This window comes from Erythrolamprus reginae, chromosome 3 (assembly GCF_031021105.1).
Source record: "Erythrolamprus reginae isolate rEryReg1 chromosome 3, rEryReg1.hap1, whole genome shotgun sequence".
In the NCBI taxonomy this organism is placed as follows: domain Eukaryota; kingdom Metazoa; phylum Chordata; class Lepidosauria; order Squamata; family Dipsadidae; genus Erythrolamprus; species Erythrolamprus reginae.
This window is the reverse complement of record NC_091952.1, coordinates 5,434,922-5,459,822: the sequence shown is the minus strand read 5'-3', so window position 1 is coordinate 5,459,822 and position 24,901 is coordinate 5,434,922. Positions and strand designations below refer to the sequence as shown.

General features: G+C 43.6%; 1 protein-coding gene across 3 annotated transcripts in view; it reads right to left on the bottom strand.

The window, feature by feature from the left end:
- The window catches only part of LOC139163570 (tyrosine-protein phosphatase non-receptor type substrate 1-like), a 165,603-nt gene that overhangs the window by 23,840 nt on the left and 116,862 nt on the right, over nucleotides 1-24,901 (bottom strand). For 2 of the 3 annotated variants that reach the window (XM_070744415.1, XM_070744416.1), the window contains exons 3-7: nucleotides 19,831-20,172; nucleotides 18,874-19,200; nucleotides 15,279-15,626; nucleotides 11,991-12,092; nucleotides 6,756-6,777 (exon numbers count right to left, since the gene is read on the bottom strand). In XM_070744415.1, the coding sequence (XP_070600516.1) occupies nucleotides 6,756-6,777; nucleotides 11,991-12,092; nucleotides 15,279-15,626; nucleotides 18,874-19,200; nucleotides 19,831-20,172 (1,141 nt within the window). The remainder of the gene's footprint in view (nucleotides 1-6,755; nucleotides 6,778-11,990; nucleotides 12,093-15,278; nucleotides 15,627-18,873; nucleotides 19,201-19,830; nucleotides 20,173-24,901) is intronic. The other variant, XM_070744417.1, reaches the window with a different exon arrangement.

The window sequence follows — 24,901 nt, the reverse complement described above, 5'->3', positions numbered from 1 at the left end:
TGGTTTTGCTGTTTCCCTGTTCAAGACTGTGTGTGGAATTTCTGGATTTTTGGAATTGGACTCAATTTCCCAGTTACTGGGTGAGAAATTGGATTGCATTTAACCTGTGCCTTGTGTGTACCAGAAAATCCCTTTGACACTTAAAAAGGGAGTTTTTTCTGCTTTTCTATTGATAAAGACTTCTGGTTTTCTTTCTATCGTGTGGTGCGTGTCTTTTTGGACTAATTATCCTCTAATTCCGGGCGGTTGGGACACGCCGGCAGAACAGAGCTTATGGGAAGGCAGCGGAGGCTCTTGGGAATCATAGTTCCAACTTTTCTGGAAGATGGCTAGGTTGTATAATGCAGCTTCCAAAGATAGAGAGAACAACAACAACAACAGTAACAATAATAATTTATTAGACTTGTGCTGTCCCTCTCCGAAGACTCGGGGCGGCTCACAACAACAATAAACAATGCAGTACAAATCTAATGATTAAAACTATAGCTAAAACCCACTATCATTAAGAAACAGTCAATACTACACAATCATAACCATACTCAAGTCTTACTAGTCAGAAGGGGGTATATTAATTACCCCATGGCTGGTGACATAGATAGGTCTTCAAAGTCTTGTGAAAGGCGAAAAGGGTGGGGGCAATTCGAATCTCTGGGGGAAGTTGATTCCAGAGGGCTGGGGCCACCACAGAGAAGGCTCTTCCCCTAGGTCCCACCAGACGACATTGTTTAGTTGACGGGACCCGGAGAAAGCCAACTCTGTGCGACCTAATCGGCCGCTGGGATTTGTGCGGCAGAAGGCGGTCGCGTAGGTATTCTGGTTCGATGCCATGCAGTATGTCTCAGTGACCCCAAATTTGAGATGTGTGAACTTCAAGTCCCAGAATTCCCCAGCCAGCATGGATGGCTGGAGAATTCTGGGAGATGAAGTCCACTCCTCTTAAAGTTGCAAAATAACATTAGAAGTTTTTTAAAAAGGCAGAACGATAGATTATTTTCCTAGCTGAGTTACTTTAGCCACTTCTGTTGTGATTCTTTAATTGTTCCCACTATTTATATTATGTGCTCGGTTAATTTGCTTTTATTACGTTTATGCTGAGATTGCATTAAAATTCTGCCAGTTTTAATTTATTTTTAAATTTTATTTTAATTGGATTTGTATGCCGCCCCTCTCCGACGTTAATGAACACGTCGCAGGTTTAAGAGCACGATCGAGGGGGAATTTTTGACTGATTTCTGTGTTGCCGACTGTTTCAATTCTCCCTTTGGCTCAGAATTAAATCTAAATTGTTGAACGAGCAACAAAAAAAGAATATTTCTCTTTGCAAGATGTTTCCTAGGGGCCAATTGGATCTGAGTTTTGCCTCTTTCAGGAAATTTAAATCTTACTCCAAATTTTTTAGTACCGTAAAATTGATACCCTAAAATTTGCTAAGTAGAGACTAAACATCTCCCCAATTTTAACTTAGAAACATAGAAACATAGAAGACTGATGGCAGAAAAAGACCTCATGGTCCATCTAGTCTGCCCTTATACTATTTCCTATATTTTATCTTAGGATGGATGTATGTTTATCCCAGGCATGTTTAAATTCAGTTACTGTGGATTTACCAACCACATCTGCTGGAAGTTTGTTCCAAGGTTCTACTACGCTTTCAGTAAAATAATATTTTCTCACGTTGCTTCTGATCTTTCCCCCAACTAACTTCAGATTGTGTCCCCTTGTTCTTGTGTTCACTTTCCTATTAAAAACACTTCCCTTCTGAACCTTATTTAACCCTTTAACATATTTAAATGTTTTGATCATGTCCCCCCTTTCCCTTCTGTCCTCCAGACTATACAGATTGAGTTCATTAAGTCTTTCCTGATACGTTTTATGCTTAAGACCTTCCACCATTCTTGTAGCCCGTCTTTGGACCCGTTCAATTTTGTCAATATCTTTTTGTAGGTGAGGTCTCCAGAACTGAACACAGTATTCCAAATGTGGTCTCACCAGCGCTCTATATAAGGGGATCACAATCTCCCTCTTCCTGCTTGTTATACCTCTAGCTATGCAGCCAAGCATCCTACTTGCTTTTCCTACTGCCCGACCACACTGCTCACCCATTTTGAGACTGTCAGAAATCACTACCCCTAAATCCTTCTCTTCTGAATTTTTTGCTAACACACATCAGAAATAATGTCTAGCATTCTTACTCAATCTTGGTGTCTTTATTGGGTGGATTTCAACTCCCAAACTTTCAACTCCTAAAATTTCCCAGCCAGAATGCTTTAAGATGGGTGGACTTCAACAACCAGAATTCCCTAGTCAGCAAGCTTTAAAGTAGGTAGACTTCAATTCCCAGAATTCCCTAGCCAGCATGCTTTACGATGGGTGAACTTCAACTCCAACAGTCACTCATGCCCTCATCACCTCGAGGTTCGACTACTGTAACGCTCTCTACATGGGGCTACCTTTGAAGAATGTTCAGAAACTTCAGATCGTGCAGAATGCAACTCCGAGAGCAATCATGGGCTTCCCTAGGTATGCCCATGTTACACCAAGACTCCGCAGTCTGATTGGTTGCCGATCAGTTTCTGGTCACAATTCAAAGTGTTGGTTATGATCTATAAAGCCCTTCATGGCATCGGACCAGAATATCTCTGGGACCGCCTTTTGCCGCACAAATCCCAGCGACCGGTTAGGTCCAACAGAATTGGCTTTCTCTGGGTCCCGTCGACTAAATAATGTCATCTGGCGGGACCCAGGGGAAGAGCCTTCTCTGTGGCGGCCCCGACCCTCCGGAATCAACTCCTCCCAGAGATTAGGATTGCCCCCACCATCCTTGCCTTTCACAAACTCCTTAAAATCCACCTCTGGATTCCCCTGGGCTGGTTCTGTTTTATGTATGGTTTGTCTGAGATGTATAATTGTTTTTTATATTAAGGGGTTTAAATTGTTTTTAACTATTGTATTTGTACTGTTTTGCTGTTGTGAGCCGCCCCGAGTCTTTGGAGAGGGGCGGCATACAAATCTAATAAATAAATAAATAAATAAACTCCCAGAATTCCCTAGCGAGGAAGCTTTAAAGTAGGTAGACTTCAATTCCCAGAATTCCCTAGCCAGCAAGCTTTAAGATATAGAGCATGCCAGATAGGGAATTTTGGGACTTGAAAGTCTACCTATCTGGCAGGCCTTAAGCTGAGTGGACTTCATCTCCCAGAATTCCCCAGACATCATGCTTTAAGAGGAATGGACTTCAGCTCCCAGAATTCCTCAGCCTTAAAGCAACATGAGAAAATATTATTTTACTGAAAGAGTAGTAGATGCTTGGAACAAACTTCCAGCAGACGTGGTAGATAAATCCACAGGAACTGAATTTAAACATGCCTGGGATAAACATAGATCCATCCTAAGATAAAATACAGGAAATAGTATAAGGGCAGACTAGATGGACCATGAGGTTTTTTTCTGCCGTCAGACTTCTATGTTTCTATATGGATGGATGAAATTGAGAAAACAAATGCTCACGACGTGAGATATTGAAAGATCAAAAATAATAACAGGTCATTAAATCAGGTTGGTCATGTGGATGACCTGCTTTATGACCATAAAACGTAGACATCAGAGAGTTATTGTTAATGGCGAGTATTCTGAGCAGAGACAGGTTACAAGCGGTGTGCCACAAGGGTCTGTTCTGGGTCCTATTCTTTTTAATATGTTTGTGAGTGATATAGGTGAAGGTTTGGTAGGGAAGGTTTGCCTATTTGCCGATGACTCTAAAGTGTGCAATAGGGTTGATATTCCTGGAGGCGTCTGTAATGTGGTAAATGATTTAGCTTTAATGATTTAAGTGGTCAAAGCAATGGAAACTGCACTTTAATGTTTCCAAATGTAAAATAATGCACTTGGGAAAAAGGAATCCTCAATCTGAGTATTGCATTGGCAGTTCTGTGTTAGCAAAAACTTCAGAAGAGAAGGATTTAGGGGTAGAGATTTCTGACAGTCTCCAAATGGGTGAACAGTGCGGTCAGGTGGTAAGGAAAGCGAGTAGAATGCTTGGTTGCATGGCTAGAGGTATAACAAGCAGGAAGAGGGAGATTGTGATCCCGTTATATAGAGCACTGGTGAGACCACATTTGGAGTACTGTGTTCAGTTCTGGAGACCTCACCTACAAAAAGATATTGACAAAATTGAACGGGTCCAAAGATGGGCTACAAGAATGGTGGAAGGTCTTAAGCATAAAACGTATCAGGAAAGACTTCATGAACTCAATCTGTATAGTCTGGAGGACAGAAGGAAAAGGGGGGACATGATTGAAACATTTAAATATGTTAAAGGGTTAAATAAGGTCCAGGAGGGAAGTGTTTTTAATAGGAAAGTGAACACAAGAACAAGGGGACACAATCTGAAGGTAGTTGGGGGAAAGATCAAAAGCAACATGAGAAAATATTATTTCACTGAAAGAATAGTAGATCCTTGGAACAAACTTCCAGCAGACGTGGTTGGTAAATCCACAGTAACTGAATTTAAACATGCCTGGGATAAACATATATCCACTGTAAGATAAAATACAGGAAATAGTATAAGGGCAGACTAGATGGACCATGAGGTCTTTTTCTGCCGTCAGTCTTCTATGTTTCTATGTTTCTATAATGGGCAGGCTAGAATACAGTCATAAGTTGAGGACTGACTGTGTTCCCTACTTGGGCAAATCTGCATATTGAAGGCTCAGTAAATGAAAGAGAAAATAAAGAGACTTAACACAACGAATTGACACAACTATCCCCCCCCCTCAAAAAAAACCCCCGGAATGCATTAAATGAATTCCTCAAGCACCAAAAAGATAGATAAAGTCCATTTGTCTCCTTTTTTTAAAAGAGGACCGATCAGATAGCGGAATAATTAATCTAATGTTTGTCTGGGTGCTTAAATGGAATTTCCGATCGTCCGGCGCGTTTCATGATTATCGGATAAATCCAGACGCAATCAAGGGATGTTTTTTTATTCGACTTACATAAAGGGAAATTAAAGTAACACTCGGGCAGCTCCGCTCTCTACAATCTAAGGGGTTTTAAGAGGGATGTTTGAGACGCCCGTGCTCTTCAATGCATTTCTTGTGATTTTATTTCATTTCATTCGGTCTCTTTGCTCAAATTCTTTTGGGCTTTTTAAAAATAAAAATAAAAAATATCTCAGTCTAGCAAGCCGCGAGGTGGTTTCTGATCCTGCCGTCTTGACGGAATAAGTAGGGAGGCTTGGAAAGCTGATTTTTGATAATCCTCTTTCCTATCGCAGGTTTTTCATCTCTCCATAATAGTTTTTACATTCACACTCTACGCTTGATAGAGCCTCTGCTTAGTCTGGGGTTTGTTCTTTATCGCAGCATGGTGTCTGACCCAGGTAATTATGCTAATCTGTAATACTCCTCTCCTTCTCTTTGTCCTTCTCCTTCCTTCCTCCTTTTCTCTTTCCTCCTTTTCCTTCTCCACTGCTTCCCCTTTCGGTTTCTCCCTTTCCTTTCTTTCTTTCTTCTCTCTTTTTCTTTTCCCTCATTTCCCCTCTTCTCTCCTTCCCGCTTTCTCCTCCGTCTTCCCCCTCCTCCTTTCTCCTTCCTCTCCTTCCTCTTCCTCCTCTTCCTCTCTTTCTTCTTTTTCTCCTTTGCCTTCTTTCTTCTTCTCCTCTCTTTCGCCATGTCCTTCCTCCCCTCTTTCTCCCTCTCTTCCTCTTTCCTCTCCTTCTCTTCTTTCTTTCTCCTTCCCATTCTTCCTTCTTCTCTTTCTCCTTCCTCTCTCTCCTTCTCCACAGCCTTCCACTTCCCTTCTTCTCCCTCCTCCTCTCTTCCTCCCTCCTTCCCTTCTCTTCCTCTTTTTTACTCCTCTCTTTCTCCTTCTCATCCTTCCCTCTTCTCTCTTCCTCCTTTCTCCAACTTTTCCTTCTCCTCCTCTTCTTCCTCTTTCTCCTTCCCTTCTTCCTACTTCTCCTCTCCGTCTCCACTTCCTTCCACTTCCCTTCTTCTTCTTCTCCCTCCCTCTCCTTCTTCCCTCCTCCTCCTCTCTTCCTCCTCCTCTTTCTCTTCTTCACTCCTCTTTCTCCTTCTCCCCACTTCCTCCTCTTACTTCTTCTCTCCTTCTCTTCTTCCTCTCTTTCTCCTTCCCTTCTCCTTCTCCTCTCCCCTCCTCCTCCACATCCTTCCACTTCTCTCCTTCTCTCCTTCTCCTTCTTCTCTTCTCCTTATCTTCCTCTCTTCTTCACCTTCTTCTTCTCCTCTTCTTCTCCACAACCTTCCATTTCCCTTTTTCTCTTTCCTCCTCTCTCCCTCCCTCTCTGCTTTTTTCCTCCTCTCTTTCTTTTTTCCTCCTTCCCTTTTCTCTCTTCCTCCTTCTCCCTCTTCTCCTTCTGCTTTCCCCCTCCTCCTCCTCTTGCATCATGTGGTGTGAATGCCCCATTGCCCCCGTGCCGCCCCCCAAAATGCCTTGCTAACTTGACTTTGAGTTTGCATGCTGTGTGAAAGCTACTGGGCGTCCTTCCCGGCCCACTTTACTTTCAATAAATCCAGAGTGATGTCCAGATTGCAGGGGAAACAGCTTTATGGTTTTCGCTGAGCAAAATTAGGCACTGTAAATTAACCCGTTTTAAAACCCAACTATTAGCCTAACATTAGCCCAGGTGTATATTTCCCTGCACCTGAAGTACCCCAGATAATGGCCTTCCACTTTACTTCCACTCCCCCCCAATCAACGCGTTTGTTTTCGTGAAAAGAGAAAAATAGATTTACCTTACAGATGTGGAGTCTTTACCTGGAAGAAAGAGGAGGAAAAAAGAACACATTAGTTTGAAGATCAATTTTGAAGGTTTAAAAAAAATATATCCTGCAAAACCTGAAGGTTCTTTCAATAACTGAGCAGCGGGAGAGCAAAGCAACCTTTCCCCAAATCTCACAGAAGGCATTTGTCAACACTACAGGTAGTCCTCGACTTACGACCACAACATCAGAACACAAGAAGAGCCCTGTTGAATTGGGCCAAAGCCCATCGAGTCCAGCATTCTGTGTCACCCAGTGGCCCACCAATTGTCTATGGGGATCTTGAGCAGAAAGAGAAGGAAAGACCCTCCCTTTCCCTTGACCCCCAACAAATGGGACCCAAGAGAAGACTGCCTGCCTCAACCAACATAGAGGCGGCACATGGACATCTGTTTCAATAACCACCGATACATTTGGCATCCATGAATCTGTCTAATCCTGCCTTGAAGCTCTCCAGGCTGACAGCTGTCATAACCTCTTCTGGAAGTGAATTCCATAAACCAAGGACCCTCTGGGTGAAGAAATATTTCCCTTTACTTGTCCTCACTTTCTTACCTATGAGCTTTAGGGAGGGCCCCCTTGTCCTAGTATTGTGTGATAGAGAAAAGATTTTTTCTCCACCCACCTTTTCTATCCCATGCAGGATTTTATACACTTCGATCAAGTCACCCCTTAAACGCCGCCTTTCAAGGCTGAAGAGACCAAAGTGTTGCAACCTGGTTTCATAACGGAGGGACTCCATTTCCTTGATCATACTTCTTGCCCTTTTTTGCACCTTTCCCAGTTCCATTCTATCCTTCCTTGAGGTGCGGTGACCAGAAATGGACACAGGACTCCAAGTGTGGTCTCACCATCGATTGGTACAAAGGCAATACAACACTTGCCGACCTATTTTCGATTCCCTTCCTAATCATGCCAAGCATGGAATTTGCTTTTTTTTTTATTGCTGCTGCGCACTGGGTTGACATCTTCATTGAGCTGTCCACCAAAACCCCAAGATCCCTTTCTTAGATTGTCTCAGAAAGCTTGGTGCCCATCAGTTGGGAGGTATAATTGGGGTTCTTAGCCCCGATATGCAAAACGTATAATTGGGGTTCTTAGCCCCAATATGCATAACAGAGGCCCACAAATGCCTGCTGTTAAGTGAATTTATATTTGTTAAGTGAATTTCATCCCCTTTTACGACCTTCCTCACCAGGGTTGTTAAGTGAACCGCTTAATCACATGGTTGTTAACTGAATTAGACTTTTTCAGACTTTGCTTATCAGAAGGTCACAAAAGGAGATCAGCATGACTCTGGGGACACTGCCAATTGCCAAGCATCTAAATTTTGATCATGTGACCACAAATTCTCACAGCCAACCCCCACTCAGTAAAAGACCTTGGGATACTAATATCAAATGACCTAAGTGCTAAAGGCCACTGCAACAATATCGCCAAAAAGGCTTCTAGAGTTGTTAACCTGATCCTACGCAGCTTCTGCTCTGGCAATCTCACACTACTCACCAGAGCCTACAAAACCTATGCCAGACCCATCCTTGAATACAGTTCATCTGTCTGGAACCCATACCACATCTCGGACATCAACACCCTTGAAAATGTCCAAAGATATTTCACCAGAAGAGCCCTTCACTCCTCCACTCGAAACAGAATATCCTACAAAAATAGACTAACAATCCTGGGCCTAGAAAGCCAGAACTAAGATGCCTTAAACAAGATCTGAGTATTGCCCACAAGATCATATGCTGCAACGTCCTACCTGTCAATGACTACTTCAGCTTCAACCACAACAACAACACAAGAGCACGCAACAGATTCAAACTTAATATTAACCGCTACAAACTTGACTGTAAAAAATATGACTTTAACAATCAAGTTGTCGAAGCGTGGAACTCATTACCAGACTCAACCCCTAACCCCCAACATTTCTCCCTTAGACTATCCACGTGCCTAAGAGGTCAGTAAGGGGCATACAGAAGTGCACTAGTGTGCCTTCCGTCCCCTGTCCAATTGTCTTTCCTTTATCTCATATATCATATATATTTTCTTCCTTTCATATATCTTCTCCTCTATTTTTATATTTTTCTTTATATATATTGCCTGTCTATTCTCTTCTATATGTATTGTGTATTGGACAAAATAAATAAATCAAATAAATAAATTTTGATCACCCGATCACAGGGGATGTTGCCACGATCCCGAGTCATCAATTTTCAGTGCCGTCGTAACTTTGAACAGACCCTAAATGAACTGTTGTAAGTCAGGAACTATTTGAAATCAAAGAATCAGAATAGAGCTGGAAGGGGCACTGGAGGTCTTCTAGTCCAGCCCTTGTTATTTGTATGGCATTTTCCAGAAGCTCCGTGGAACAAATTTGGGTGCCAGCCAAGACAGACTAAACTCTTGAGGCTAAATTACAGCCAAAGCTGCCAGGCGGCTAAATCTTTAACGGCTGGACGCCATACGATGCCCATCAAGTTAAGAAAATGACCAACCTTGGTCCATCCATCAGTTTTCTGCTCAAGGTGCTACAGATTTATCACCACATTGAAGATTTTTCAGTGAGTGTGTGCTCTTTAAAAGCAGTAACTGGGAGAAGGATCTCGGAGTCTTAGTGAACAACTGATTAAACTTCAGAAGAGAAGGATTTAGGGGTAGTGATTTCTGACAGTCTCAAAATGGGTGAACAGTGCAGTCAGATGGTAGGGAAAGCAAGTAGGATGCTTGGCTGCATAGCTAGAGGTAGAACAAGCAGGAAGAGGGAGATTATGATCCCCTTATATAGAGCGCTGGTGAGACCCCATTTGGAATATTGTGTCCAGTTCTGGAGACCTCACCTACAACAAGATATTGACAAAATTGAACGGGTCCAAAGACGGGCTACAAGAATGGTGGAAGGTCTTCAGCATAAAACATATCAGGAAAGACTTCATGAACTAAATCTGTATAGTCTGGAGGACAGAAGGAAAAGGGGGGACGTGATCAAAACATTTAAATATGTTAAAGGGTTAAATAAGGTCCAGGAGGGAAGTGTTTTTAATAGGAAAGTGAACACAAGAACTAGGGGACACAATCTGAGGTTAGTTGGGGGAAAGATCAAAAGCAACATGAGAAAATATTATTTTACTGAAAGAGTAGTAGATCCTTGGAACAAACTTCCAGCAGACGTGGTAGATAAATCCACAGTAACTGAATTTAAACATGCCTGGGATAAACATATATCCTTCCTAAGATAAAATACAGAAAATAGTATAAGGGCAGACTACATGGACCATGAGGTCTTTTTCTGCCGTCAGACTTCTATGTTTCTATGAGCCAGCTGTGTGTGGTGCAGAGGTGGGTTTTAGCAGGTTCTGACCTGTTCTGGAGAACTGGGGAAATTTTGAGTAACTTGGAGAACCGGTAAATACCACCTCTGACTGGCCCAGGCTCCATCTATCCTCTGCTTCCCGAATCCCAGCTGATCGGGAAGAAATGGGGATTTTGCAGGATCCTTCCTCTGACCTGCCCATCAAGCCATGCTCACATCATGCCCAGCAACTAGGAAGCTCAAGCTACCCAAGGAGCTGCTGACCCAGTTGTACAGAGGAATCATTGAGTCTGTCATCTGCACCTCCTTAACTGTCTGGTTCGGCTGTCCAGCTGCACACTGTTGACTCTTACAATATCTCCGGGATCGCCTTCTGCCGCACGAATCCCAGCGACTGGTTAAGTCCCACAGAGTTGGCCTTCTCCGGGTCCTGTCGACTAAACAATGTCATTTGGCGGGTCCCAGGGGAAGAGCCTTCTCTATGGCGGCCCCGACCCTCTGGAACCAGCTCCCCCCTGAGATTAGAACTGCCCCCACCCTCCTTGCCTTCCGCAAACTCCTTAAAACCCACCTCTGCCATCAGGCATGGGGGAACTAAGACATCTTCCCCAGGCCTATACTGTTTATGTATGGTATGTTGTGTGCATGTTTTTAAACTATGGGTTTTTAGCTTTCTAATTGTTGAATTTGTATTATATATTGTTTTCTGTTACTGTTGTGAGCCGCCCTGAGTCTGCGGAGAGGGGCGGCATACAAATTTAATAAATAAATAAATAAATAAATAAATAAATAAATAAATAAATAAATAAATACTAGACAACACAGTATCAACAGTAGAGACCTTTAAATTTCTAGGTTCTATCATAACTCAAGACCTAAAATGGTCACCTAACATCAAAAACGTCATCAAAAAAGCACAACAAAGAATGTTCTTTCTGCGCCAATTCAGGAAGCTCAAACTGCCCAAGGAGCTGCTGATCCAGTTCTACAGGAATCATTGAGCCTGTCATCTGCACCTCTATCACTGTCTGGTTTGGTTCTGCAACCCAACAGGACCGACACAGACTTCAGAGGAGAATCAGAACTGCAGAAAAAACAATTGCTGCCAATCTGCCTTCCATTGAGGACCTGTAGACTGCACGAGTCAAAAAGAGGGCTGTGAAAATATTGACTGACCCCTCGCATCCTGGACACAAACTGTTTCAACCCCTTCCATCAAACATTGCTACAGAGCACTGCACACCAAGACAACTAGACACAAGAACAGTTTTCCCCCCCGAATGCCATCACTCTGCTAAACAAATAATTCCCTCTACTGTCAACCTATTTACTAAGGCTGCATTACTATTACTATTAGTCTTCTCATCTTTCCTATCACCCATCTCCTCTCATAAATGTCTGTATTACTCACTTGTTGCTTGTATCTATACAATTTATATTAATACTGATTGTTTCTTCATTGCTTATTTGACCCCTATGACAATCATTAAGTGTTGTACCTCCTGATTCTTGACAAATGTATATTTTATTTTTATGTACACTGAGAGCATCTGCACCAAAGACAAATTCCTTGTTTGTCCAATCACACTTGGCCAATCAAGAATTCTATTTCTTTTTCTGTTCTATTCTATATTCTATATTCTATATTCTATATTCTATATTTTATATTCTATATTCTATATTCTATTCTATATTCTATATTCTATTCTATATTTTATTCTATTCTATTGTTTCTACACTATTTACCTGTCTATGTTTTAAAGATGTTTACCTTAGCTGTGTCTATATTCTATATTCTATTCTATTTTATTCTATATTCTATATTTTATTCTATATTCTATATTCTATATTCTATTCTTTCTACACCATTTACCTTTGTATGTTTTAAAGATGTTTACCTTTGCTGTGTCTTGCTTGGATGAGGTAGATAACCGCAATCACCAACACAACCAGGAGCACACACACCACCACTCCAATGATTACCATGGTTGTTGTATCGTCTGCGGAAAGATTACACATGGGTTAGGGTGAGTTCCTTGAACGGCCCTTTGAGTCAGTCAGCATCTATTTACAAAATGCATTTGGGTGTGAAATATATACAGTATATGTGTGTATAACATATTTTTGCTGATAATGAAAAGGAAGGGAGACTAGTATAGATCTATTTCGAGCTTATTTGCTCTTGTCAGCCAGCCATACCCTTACTGGGATTTGAACCTGCAGCCTCTGCCTTGTAAGGCAGTGGCCTTAGCCTCTGTACTACAAGCTCTCCTCCTTATCAGCTTTACTAGAGAAGGGTTATATGTGATTTGTGCGCATACAAAGAGAATATACACTGCTCAAAAAAATAAAGGGAACACTTAAACAACACAATATAACTTCCAAGTAAATCAAACTTCTGTGAAATCAAACTGTCCACTTAGGAAGCAACACTGATTGACAATCAATTTCATTTTGTTGTCAGCACTTTCAACTTGTACAGAACAAAGTATTCCATGAGAATATTTCATTCATTCAGATCTAGGATGTGTTCTTTGAGTATTCCCTTTATTTATTTTTTTGAGCAGTATATTTAAAATGCATTACTGATGGCATCTACCACCTGCGAGATTGACCAAAATGTATCCATCTACATTATCTCATTGTTGCAAATGTAAATTATACACAAGGGACATTCTATCACATGTGGTAGACATATCCCGATGCAAAGAAATAGTGGAGGAAAATTAAAAATTGGATTGAGGAAATAACGGAGCAAAAAACTGAAAATATTAGAAGTTTACCATATCATACAACATATAATAATGGCAGATAATTGCACAAAGTTGGAAGAAAGACAAGAATCCCTCGAATACTATGATTGTAAAAAAAGATGCTCAATGGTCACCGGCCAGTGGTCCCTGGACCACTGGTGGTCCGTGAAAAAAATTTGGTGGTCCGCAGAAAAATTATTTGTATTTTTTATATTGCACTAAATCGGGGGTCTTCAAATGATGTCCCCTGGGCTGGATACGTGCAATGAATGTTTGTGTTGCTGCAGACAGTCTCCTCCTTTGGGGTCTTTTTGTGTAGGTCGGGGCCCCCCCACAAATTCTGACTTGGGATCTGCTTCAGCCTCCTGGTGCGGGGGTTTGGGCGAAGGATGAAGGGATGAACTGCTGGTGGTGAAGGGCCTCGTTCCAGTGGGCCTCGTTCCAGTGGGATTGCATCATGGCCTAGAACTGGCTGACCATCTCAGCCCACTGAGCCTCTGTTCTGGTTTCAGGCTAATTCAGATTATAATTGTAATAAATGATTTCCAGATGCATTATATTTGTAAAAACACAGCAGCTTCTTTTTTTATTTCCCCCTTCAGTCTCCATTAATATATCTGCTCTGATGCAGTGCCATTCATTCTTGTATCCCTCTTAAGCAGATTATCTCAGTAGTAACATCTATACATTCCACAAGTCATTCTAAAATTTATGGGCTAATCAGCGCTAGCAAGGAACCATAAAAACAGGTTATAAGTCACACGATCCTTTGCTTACTTTCTGGAGCATGGCTGGGACACATCCATCTTGGTAAGACAAGATTGAACGGAATCAGCTTTTTCTTCCGTTCACACCCGGATGTGAAGTGATTAATTAGCTAGTTCCTCACTCTCTAAGATCCTAAAATCTCTTCCCTGTAACTTCTTGTAATCGTTTCTGGTGGAGTCTGAAGTAGGGGTTGACCCATCTCCAATTGTGCCCATTGGATTCACCTGAACTCATGTGTATGTCAGGATCGTCTCCTCTCCGTCACTAACATTCCTCTCTGTAAATCAGGTAAACTTAACAATTCTAAATCACTTTCTCCTTCGGAATCCGAGCATTACCCAGGCTGAAAGGGAGTATACACAACAGCCTCCAGGCACCGGAACCTGACCTTGCATTCCTGCAGGTCTTTCCTCTGCTTGGAAAGCCTATGCTGGTAGTCCTCAGTGAGGTGCTGAGCCTACCTCTCAGCCAGATCCAATTTGAACTGAGCTGTTTTGCAAACTCTTTCTCACGGCGGCTGCTTTGCCCCAACAACTGATTCCTGTTGGGGCCCTAAGGAGCCCGGACGGGCAGGTGAGGAGTGGCTGGAGGGGAGAGTTGAGTTGATGTGAGTGACATTGAATTGGCCACACCCACCCAGCCACATGATCACCTAGCCAGACCCACCCAAGTGGTCATTAGGCAGATCATAATAGTGGTCTGCGGGATTTAAAATTATGAATTTAGTGGTCCCTGGGTTCCAAAAGTTTGGTGACCCCCAGCATAGATGGTATGACTGGCTCGATCGAAAAGAAAATTAAAATCAGTGTGTAAATCAGGATTTAAAAAAAATGTTATAATAAGGGGAAAATGTGAAAGATGTAACTTTAAATCTAAACGATTGTACGATAATGTATCTAACAGTGTATCAATTAATAGTATATAAAATGAATAGATGACGATAAAAAATGTTTGTATAAAATAATAGCCATAATTAGGAAAAACTTAGAATTGAGAAAGAAAATTCCGATGATATAAAGCTGTGTTAGGGGAATTTTATTTTATGTATGTGTATTTTATATTGTTTGTGTTTATGTCGTTTTGTTTTTAACTTGGAAATTTTCAATTAAAAACTATTTTAAAAAGAAAAACCAACTTCAAAGCCAATACAGTGGTACCTCTACTTACGAACTTAATTCGTTCCCTGACCAAGTACTTAAGTAGAAAAGTTTGTAAGAAGAAGCAATTTTTCCCATAGGAAGCAATGTAAAAACAAATAATGTGTATGATTGGGGAAACCACAGGGAGGGTGGAGGATTCCTAGAGAAGCCCCACGAAGGCTTCTCCCTGCCTTTTCCCGACCCTGTCTCCTCCCAGGAGATTCCTAGAGAGGCCCCATGGAGGCTTCTCCCCGCCTTTTCCGGCCCTGTCTCCTCCCAGGAGATTCCTAGAGAGGCCCCACGGAGGCTTCTCCCCACCTTTTCCGGCCCTGTTTCCTCCCAGGGGATTCCTAGAGAGGCCCCACGGAGGCTTCTCCCCACCTTTTCCAGTTACAGTTTCGGAGGCTCAGGTTTGTAAGTGGAAAATGGTTCTTGAGAAGAGGCAAAAAAATCCTGAACACCCGGTTCTTATCTAGAAAAGTTCGTAAGTAGAGGCATTCTTAGGTAGAGGTACCACTATACTTACTGTCTGGACCATTACCCGAATTTCTGTTGTCATCAGGTTGCATCCTGATAAACAGCGTGATGCTTTCGTTGACCAGAGGCTGGGAATCATGCTGGACCTGGCAGAGGAACATGGAGTGGTTCCTTTCTTCGGTGGCCAACATCTCTAGGCTGCTTTTGAGGGTAAAGGTCCCGTCCTGATTTGGGGTCTTCACGCCAACTTTTACCTTTCTGCCTGAGGCATCCTTGGGAAACAACTCCATTTTAGCATCATCTGGGTAAAAGCTTTCTGCATTGCAAGTGACCAACATGGAGATGTTGAGCTGGACGGGAGAAGGTGGGTTGGTCTCAAGACGCACCTTGGGGGAAACTGAACAAAGAAAGCCAAAGAGGTCAGTCAGAAGATATTTGGACTCCTGGTTCCTGCATGCATAGGATGGTAGCAAGCCAAATGAGTCTTATCTCTGATTGTAGCATTGGGAAAACTAGTAGGTTGTCTGAACACAACTCTGGTGTGAACACAACCCTAGTGTGAAAAACCCAGAACTTGGTTTGCAAGAAGGCCAAGATCAGAACTTAACATCATGAATAAAGAAAGAAAAAAGGAACCTGTTCTGACCCAGTTTCTCAAACATTAGAAACCAGCTGAAGTGAACTCATTCCAACATGGGGCTACCTTTGAAAAGTGTTTGGAAACTTCAGATCGTGCAGAATGCGGCCACGAGAGCAATCATGGGCGTCCCCAGATATACCCATGTCTCATCAACACTCCATGGCTCCGGGGAGTTGATTCCAGAGGGCCGGGCCGCCATAGAGAAGGCTCTTCCTCTGGGCCCCGCCAGACAACATTGTTTAGTCGACGGGACCCGGAGAAGGCCAACTCTGTGGGACCTTATCGGTCGCTGGGTGTTCTGTCTGGGTCACTCCAGAAGCCAATACCAACCCAAAAAGAGAATCCAGACACACTGGTAAAAGGCAAAGGCAGTTTTATAAAATTCAAGAAAAACACAGGTAACAGAAAACGTCCTTACAAACAGGAAAATGCTGTATCTTCAGATATATTCACGAAGGCCAAAAGTCCATGCAGCAATACAGAATTCTTGCTGCAAAGCCAAAGCTGTAGATAGCTGACCTATACCTCCCACGGATCTTCCAAAGCTGCTGGGCCACAAGCCAGGAACAGAGACGCCGAGAAACAAGACAGGATAAGCCACGCCAAGGTGATAACACTCCACATGGCTTCAAGGCCTTGCCTGCCTTTTAAACCCTGCTGATGAGGACCATACCCAAACCCAGCTGTTTCTAATTCAATGGTGAAAATATCTCTTTAACTGCTCCTTTTGTTGCTCTGAACGTCGCTGTCTCATGTCAATGACAGCTTGTGCGTCATCACCTAATGACTCCAAGCTACTGGCTGGGGAAAGCCCCCCCCCCCGGGGCTCTCATGCTGTTCTCCTTCATCCCATTCCTGATTTTCTTCTCCCCCGTCCGACTGTTCAGCCCCCTCCTCTGCGCTGTCATCCTCCTCCGGGCATGTAGCCAGCAGAGACACAGCTGGTCCCTGAGCAGCCTCAGGCTGAATCACAACACCGGGATTCGTGCGGCAGAAGACGGTCCCGGAGGTATTCTGGTCCGATGCCATGTAGGGTTTTATAGGTCATGACCAACACTTTGCATTGTGACCAGAAACTGATCGGCAGCCAATGCAAGCCACGGAGTGTTGGAGAGATGTGGGCGAATCTAGGTAACCCCACAATAGCTCTCGCGGCCGCATTCTGCACAATCTGAAGTTTCAGAACACTCTTCAAAGGTAGCCCCATGTAGAGAGCATTGCAGTAGGGCATGAGCGACTGTGAGCAATGACTCCCTGTCCAAATAAAAGTCTTTCTAATAGACCTGCTCCCTGTATAACCACACCCCTGTGAGGTAGATGTCCGTATATATATATAAGCAGAGTAACCCAGCAGGACTAGATAAGACATCAGAATATACTGTGGCAATTTAATGAACAAGATAAATGAATGAAGACACGTTTGTATAAAACAAAGTGAAAAAATATCTTCAGTCTTCTATATACAGGAACTTTATATCAGCTACATTCAGCTTACTTACAAGTAGATATTCAACCAATCTAGATTTCTAGTAGATACTAAACCTGTCCAGGTTTCTTCATATCACTATCTCAGTTCTACTCAATATCTCACTCACGCACAAACTGCTCTAGCCAGCCACCACCACCAGCAAACGACCACAACGACCAAACCAACAAGACCAAAAAAGGGAATGGTGAAGTTGATTTGCATCTTGTATTGCTGTGGCCCAATCACATTGCAGTTCACACCCAATAACTCAACGTGAGCCTGCGTTACATTGTACATTACCTTATATGGTAATACAGTGATACCTTGTCTTACGAACTTAATTGGTTCCAGGACGAGGTTCATAAGGTGAAAAGTTCATAAGATGAAACAATGTTTCCCACAGGAATCAATGGAAAAGTGAATAATGCGTGCATTATACTCATCCCTTTTGCCTTACGCTGCTGGGAATCCCCGCCTCCGGACTACCGTTGCCAGCTGAAGCGTCCATTTTTGCACTACTGGGATTTCCCTGAGGCTCCCCTCCCTGGGAAACCCCACCTCCGGACTTCCATGTTTTTGCAATGCTGCGACTTCGCTGAGGCTCCCCTCGCTGGGATTTAAAGCAGCGCCAGCAAAAATGAAGGGAATCCCAGTGAGGGGAGCCTCAACGAAATCGCAGCATTGCAAAAACACAGAAGTCTGGAGGTGGGGTTTCCCAGGGAGGGGAGCCTCAGGGGAATCCCAGCAGTGCAAAAAAGGGTGCTTTGCTGGCAACGGAAGTCAGGAGGTGGGATTTCCCAGTGAGGGGAACCTTCGGCTGGCAACAGAAGTCCGAAGGCGGGGCATCCCAGCGGCAGTGGCTTGGGTTCATAAGGTGAAAATAGTTCGGAAGAAGAGGCCTCCGGACTACCGTTGCCAGCTGAAGCGCCCATTTTTGCACTGCTGGGATTTCCCTGAGGCTCCCCTCCCTGGGAAACCGCACCTCTGGACTTCCATTCTTTTGCGATGCTGTGATTTCGCTGAGGCTCCCCTCGCTGGGATTCAAAGCAGCACTGGCAAAAATGAAGAGAATCCCAGCAAGGGGAGCCTCAATGAAATCGCAGCATTGCAAAAAACACAGAAATCTGGGGATGGGGTTTCCCAGGGAGAGGAGCCTCAGGGGATCCCAGCAGTGCAAAAACAGGCGCTTCGCTGGCAACGGAAGTCCGGAGGCGGGGCATCCCAGCGGCGGTGGCTTGGGTTCGTAAGGTGAAAATCGTTCGGAAGAAGAGGCAAAAGAATCTTCAACACCAGGTTCGTATCTCAAAAAGTTTGTATGAAGAGGCGTTCGTAAGACGAGGTATCACTGTACATTTCAACTTTTACCTTATATGGTCCTACAATGAAATATCACCCAGGACTGCTTAGCCTAACAGTAGCATGGGTTCAGAAAATGGGGTTGGTCTCAGTGGGCTATAACGGGACACGAATCTGGGTCTCCCTGCCATGGAGGTGCCTTCTACCAGGTCTAGATTCTGCAACCCAAAGTTCACCTACCTCTTAGGACATCCCCAAGTGCAAAGGTCTGCTGGAGAGGACCATGACCTTCCAACGATTTGTGTTGGATCTGGCAGGTCAGTTGAGACTTCACATCTCCTTGCTCCAGCGGGATTTCCACCATGCTTTCTGCTCGGTACGAGATGCTCTGCTTTTCTTCGGAATCCAGGATTTTGGCAGGAGCAGCCGGTATTTTTTTCCCATTCTTCAACCAGCTGACCGTGATCTCTCGAGGGGAGAATCCCCCTGTGGAGCAGTTGAAGGAGGCCCGAGACCCCGCCATGATTCTCCTTGTGGGGCCAAGAACCACAGGCTGGGATGGCTCGGCTGAGGGAGAAAGCAGAGAGAGACATCAGTTTACGTTCCTCGGGGACAATACGGGAGGCCACGAGATGGTTTTTGGTCAGAGAGACGCAACTTTGAACATGGGATCTAGAATAGAATGGAATAGAATAGAATAGCAGAATTGGAAATGACCTTGGGGGTCTTCTAGTCCAACCCCCTGCTTAGGCAGGAAACCCTACACTACTTCAGACAGATGGTTATCCAACCTCCTCTTTAAAACTTCCCGTGTTGAACCACCCAAAACTTCTGGAGGCAACTTCTGTTCCACAGATTAATTGTTCTAACTCTCAGGAGATTTCTCCGTAGTTCTAAGTTGCTTCTCTTCTTAGTTTCCACCCATTGCTTCTCGTTCTACCTTCAGGTGCTTTGGAGAATAGCTTGACTCCCTCTTCTTTGTGGCAACCCCTGAGATATTGGAACACTGCTATCATGTCTCCCCTGGTCCTTCCTAGCCAGGCCCAGTTCCTGGAACTGTTCTTCATATATTTTAGCCTCTAGTCCCCCAATCATCTTTGTTGCTCTTCTCTGCACTCTTTCTACTCCCACCTGTCTCATGGTTGACTGGGAACATCTCCCTCCATCCCCAGAAATCAAGTGCCAAGGGCAACTTACCAATCACGGAGACCACAGTGCCTTCCCCTGAATCCAGCTCTTTCTCTGGGACCCCTGCCCTGAACTTCACACAAAAGTAGGTCCCGTCATCTTCAGGACGGACATTTTGGATGATGATGCCGAAGTCCGCGTTGTCTCCGGGGATGACCCTCACCCCCCTGTTGGAAGCTCCTTGTTTATCGCTGTAAATCGGGGTCTGGCTTCTGTCCTTCCCTTTGTACCACCGCACGCCTCCAGGTATGTTTGCTCCACTCAAGACACACTGTAGAGTGAGGGTATCTCCTGCTTTCACTGATATATCTGCCGGAAGTTGGGTTATCTTTATGTTTTGTCCTGTAACAACTGAAAGAAAAAAGAGAAACTTTTGTAACTTGGTTTCCTTTAGAACCATGATGATGATGATGATGATGATGATGATGATGATGATAATAATAATAATAATAATAATATTAGAACAAATGCTGTCAAAGCCAGAATTGAAAAATCAACAGACGATCCAAAGTGCAGACTCTGTAAAGAAACAGATGAAACAATCGATCACATACTCAGCTGCTGCGAAAAGATCGCACAGACTGACTACAAGCATAGACATGATGCTGTGGCACAGATGATCCACTGGAACTTGTACCGGAACTACCATTTACCAGTGGCAAAGAACTGGTGGGATCATAAGCCCGAAAAAGTGGTAAAAAATGAGCATGCAAAACTACTGTGGGACTTCCGACTTCCGACTGACCGAATTCTGAAGCATAACACACCAGACATTGCGATCGTGGAGAAAAAGAAAGTATGGATCATCGACATCGCAATCCCAGGAGACAGCAGAATTGAGGAGAAGCAGCTAGAGAAATTAGTGAAATACGAAGATCTAAAAATCGAGCTGCAACGACTCTGGCATAAGCCCGTGAAAGTGGTCCCAGTGGTACTTGGCATGCTGGGCGCAGTGCCAAAGGATCTCAGCGGACATTTGAAAACCATCGGAATTGACAAAATCTCCATCTGTCAATTGCAAAAGGCCGCTTTACTGGGATCGGCAAACATAATTCGCCGCCACATCACGCAGTCCTAGGTGCTTGGGAAGCGCCCAACTGGTGATGAAATACAAAATCCAGCATAGTGATCTCATTTGCTGTGTTGTACTGACATAATAATAATAATAATAATAATAATAATAATAATAACAACAACAACAACAACAACAACAACAACAACAACAACAACAACAACTTATTAGACTTGTATGCCGCCCCTCTCCAAGGACTCGGGGCAGCTCACAACAACAATAACAATAACAGTATGGTACAACTCTAATAGTTAAAAATCAAAATTAAAATCCCACCATCATTAAAAAAACAACCAACCCTACACAATTATACCATACTCAAAGCTTATTAGCCAGAAGGGGGTGCAGTAGTCTCCCCATGCCTGGCGACATAAATGGGTCTTCAAAATCTTGTGGAAGGCGTGGAGGGTGGGGGCAGTTTGAATCTCCGGGGGGAGTTGAGTCCAGAGGGCCGGGGCCGCCACAGAGAAAGCTCTTCCCCTGGGTCCCGCCAGATGACATTGTTTAGTCGATGGGACCTGGAGAAGGCCGACTCTGTGGGACCTAATTGGCTGCTGGGATTTGTGCTGCAGAAGGTGGTCCCACAGGTATTCTGGTCCAATGCCATGTAGGGCTTTATAGGTCATTACCAACACTTTGAATTGTGACCGGAAACTAATCGGCAACCAGTGCAGGCCGCGAAGTGTTGATGAGACATGAACATAAAATCATACATCATAATGTACTCCCTGTCAGTGACTACTTCACCTTTAACAACAACAACACAAGAGCATGTGATACATACAAACTGAATGTAAATCGCTCCAAACGTGACTGCAGAAAATATGATTTCAGCAATAGAGTGGTCATAGCCCATTCGCCACTACCAACTTGTCATGGCCAACTAGCCATGGCCAACCCACATGGTCAACTAGCAACAGCCAACTCACCACTAGCAACTTGTCATGGCCAACTAGCCATGGCCAATCCACATGGTCAACTAGCAACAGCCAACTCGCCACTACCAACTTGTCATGGCCAGCTAGCCATGGCCAACCCACATGGTCAACTAGCAACAGCCAACTCACCATGGTCAACCAGCCACAGTCAATGCAGCACTGCCAAGTCAACATGACCAACTTGCCCCGGTCAACTCACCACAGCCAAGTCACATGGTCAACTTGCAACAGCCGATTCACCCCCATCAACTTGCCATAGACAACTAGCCATGGCCAAGTCACCATGGGACAACTCACCACGGCCAACTCACCATGGCCAATTAGCAATAGCCAACTCACCACCACCAACTTGCCATGGCCAACTCACCAAGGTCAACTAACAACAGCCAATTCACCATGGGACAACTTGCTGCGGAACAAGAGTGAAAGAAATGGCGGAATAGAATAATGAAAGAATGGATGCAAAAGAGAGGGACAGAATGTGACTTGGAATGACAAAAATTAAAATGTTGGGGGAATCGGATTCACTTAATGGCGTGGCATTGGCTTAACCACTGCGGGGTTTGCTTAAACAACCACTGCAAAAAAAGTAATACAATGGTACCTCTACCTACAAACACCTCTACTTACAAACTTTTCTAGATAAGAACCGGGTGTTCAATAATTTTTTGCCTCTTCTGAAGAATCATTTTTTACTTACAAACCCGAGTCTCTGAAACTGTAACCGGAAAAGCCTCTGTGGGGCCTTTCTAGGAATCTCCTGGGAGGAATCAGGGCCGGAAAAGTGGGGAGAAGTCTCCGTGGGGCCTCTCTAGGAATCTCCTGGGAGGAAACAGGCCTCCACCCTCCCTGTGGTTTCCCCAATCGCACACATTATTTGCTTTTACATTGATTCCTACGGGAAAAATTGCTTCTTCTTACAAACTTGGTGTTGAAGATTTTTTTGCCTCTTCTCAAGAACCATTTTCCACTTACAAACCCGAGCTTCCGAAACTGTAACTGGAAAAGGCAGGGAGCAGCCTCTATGGGGCCTCTCTAGGAATCTACTGGGAGGAAACAGGGCCGGAAAAGGCAGGGAGAAGCCTCAGTGCGGCTTCTCTAGGAATTTCTTGGGGGAGGAAACAGGGCCTCCACCCTCCCTGTGGTTTCCCCAATCGCACACATTATTTGCTTTTACATTGACTCCTATGGGAAAAATTGCTTCTTCTTGCAAACTTGGTGTTCAAGATTTTTTTGCCTCTTCTCAAGAACCAGCGTACATAAGTGCACTGGTGTGCCTTTCGTCCCGTCTTTCCTTTCTCTCACTTATCATATATATTTTCTTTCTTTCATATATCCTCTCCTCTAAGTTCACTTTACCCTTATATATATTACCACATGTCTATTTTTCTTCCTATGTATTTGTGTATTGGACAAATGAATGAATAAATAAAAAAATGAATAAAATAAATAACCATTTTCCACTTACAAACCCGAGCCTCCAAAACTGTAACCGGAAAAGGCAGGGGGAAGCCTCCGTGGGGCCTCTCTAGGAATCTCCTGGGAGGAAACAGGGCCAGAAGAGGCGGGGAGAAGCCTCCGTGGGGCCTCTCTAGGAATCTCCTGGGAGGAAACACGGCCTCCACCAGTGTTCCCTCTAATTTTTTTGGGGGGTGGGCGGAAAAGTATAGTGTCTGAGCGGCAGCACAGAAATAATAAATAAATAAACAAACAAACAAACAAACAAATAAATAAATAAAAAACCCACCCTGTTTTGCCTCAGAGAATTTCAAAATAAAATACTGTACTGTCTATAACAGTGAGCTCATAATAGGGCAAATCTATCAATATCAAAATGCCACTTAAATAGTTGAGCTAGTTTCAAAGTAGATTTTGATTTTCTTTCTCTCTTCCTTACACCCATTCTTTTTCTTTCTCTTTTCCTTCTTCTCTTTTTTCTATCTGTTTCTCTCTCTTCCTCTCTCTCTCCTTCCCTCTCACTCTTTCCCTCTCGGCTTCTGGGCAGGTTTGGAAAACTCTGAGTTGATGATGATTTTTAAGTGAGCGATTGCTCACTGCTCAGCTTAGAGGGAACTATGGCCTCCACCCTCCCTGTGGTTTCCCCAATCGCACACATTATTTGCTTTTACATTGATTCCTATGGGAAAAATCGCTTCTTCTTACAAACTTTTCTACTTAAGAACCTGGTCACGGAACCAATTACGTAAGCAGAGGTACCACTGTAGTTGCAACTTTGAATCCAGTCACAGAATGCCTTGACTTACAACTGCAACAATGTACAACTGTTCATGCCAAACTCAATTACCATCAAAAAAGTAAGGACTGCCTCTAACGGCAAGGGAGGAATTGGTTTAAATCTGCCCCCGGTTAGTGTTACGGGAACGGTAAAACCATTTCCAGATTTTTGTTCTCTGTTGATAGGTAGAGTACGGAGTGCCATCAAACTGTCTGCCTTGAGCACCTTGCCAAAGTAGAAAAACTGGATCATAAAATTGATTTTATGGCACTTTAAAGAAAAATGAAAACGCCGTATTTTTACAGACGGCCGTAATTGCATCGGACCGGAAAAGACGCCGGCTGCTCAATTCAAGGGAAGATTTTCCTTCCTTGAAATAATATAATGCAATTTAAGGATGTTTCATTGCAACATTAATTTCTTGTTAGAGCCTAAATCTCTTGCAAAGTGCTAGTTTTTAAAAGCTGCTGCCAATGTTTCTGAATGTTTGCTCCCTTCTACGCATTGGGAATGGGATTGCCCTATTTTTTAAAATTTATTCTATCTATCTATCTATCTATCTATCTATCTATCTATCTATCTATCTATCTATCTACCTACCTACCTACCTACCTACCTACCTATCTATTTATTGGATTTGTATGCCACCCCTCTCCGTGGACTCGGGGCGGCTAACAACAACAATAATAATAACAATGTGACAGTGTAACAAATCTAATATTTAAAAGAAAGCATCTAAAAACCCATCATTTAAAAACCATACAACACAAGCACACCATACATTATTTATTGGATTTGTATGCCGCCCCTCTCCGTGGACTCGGGGCAGCTAAC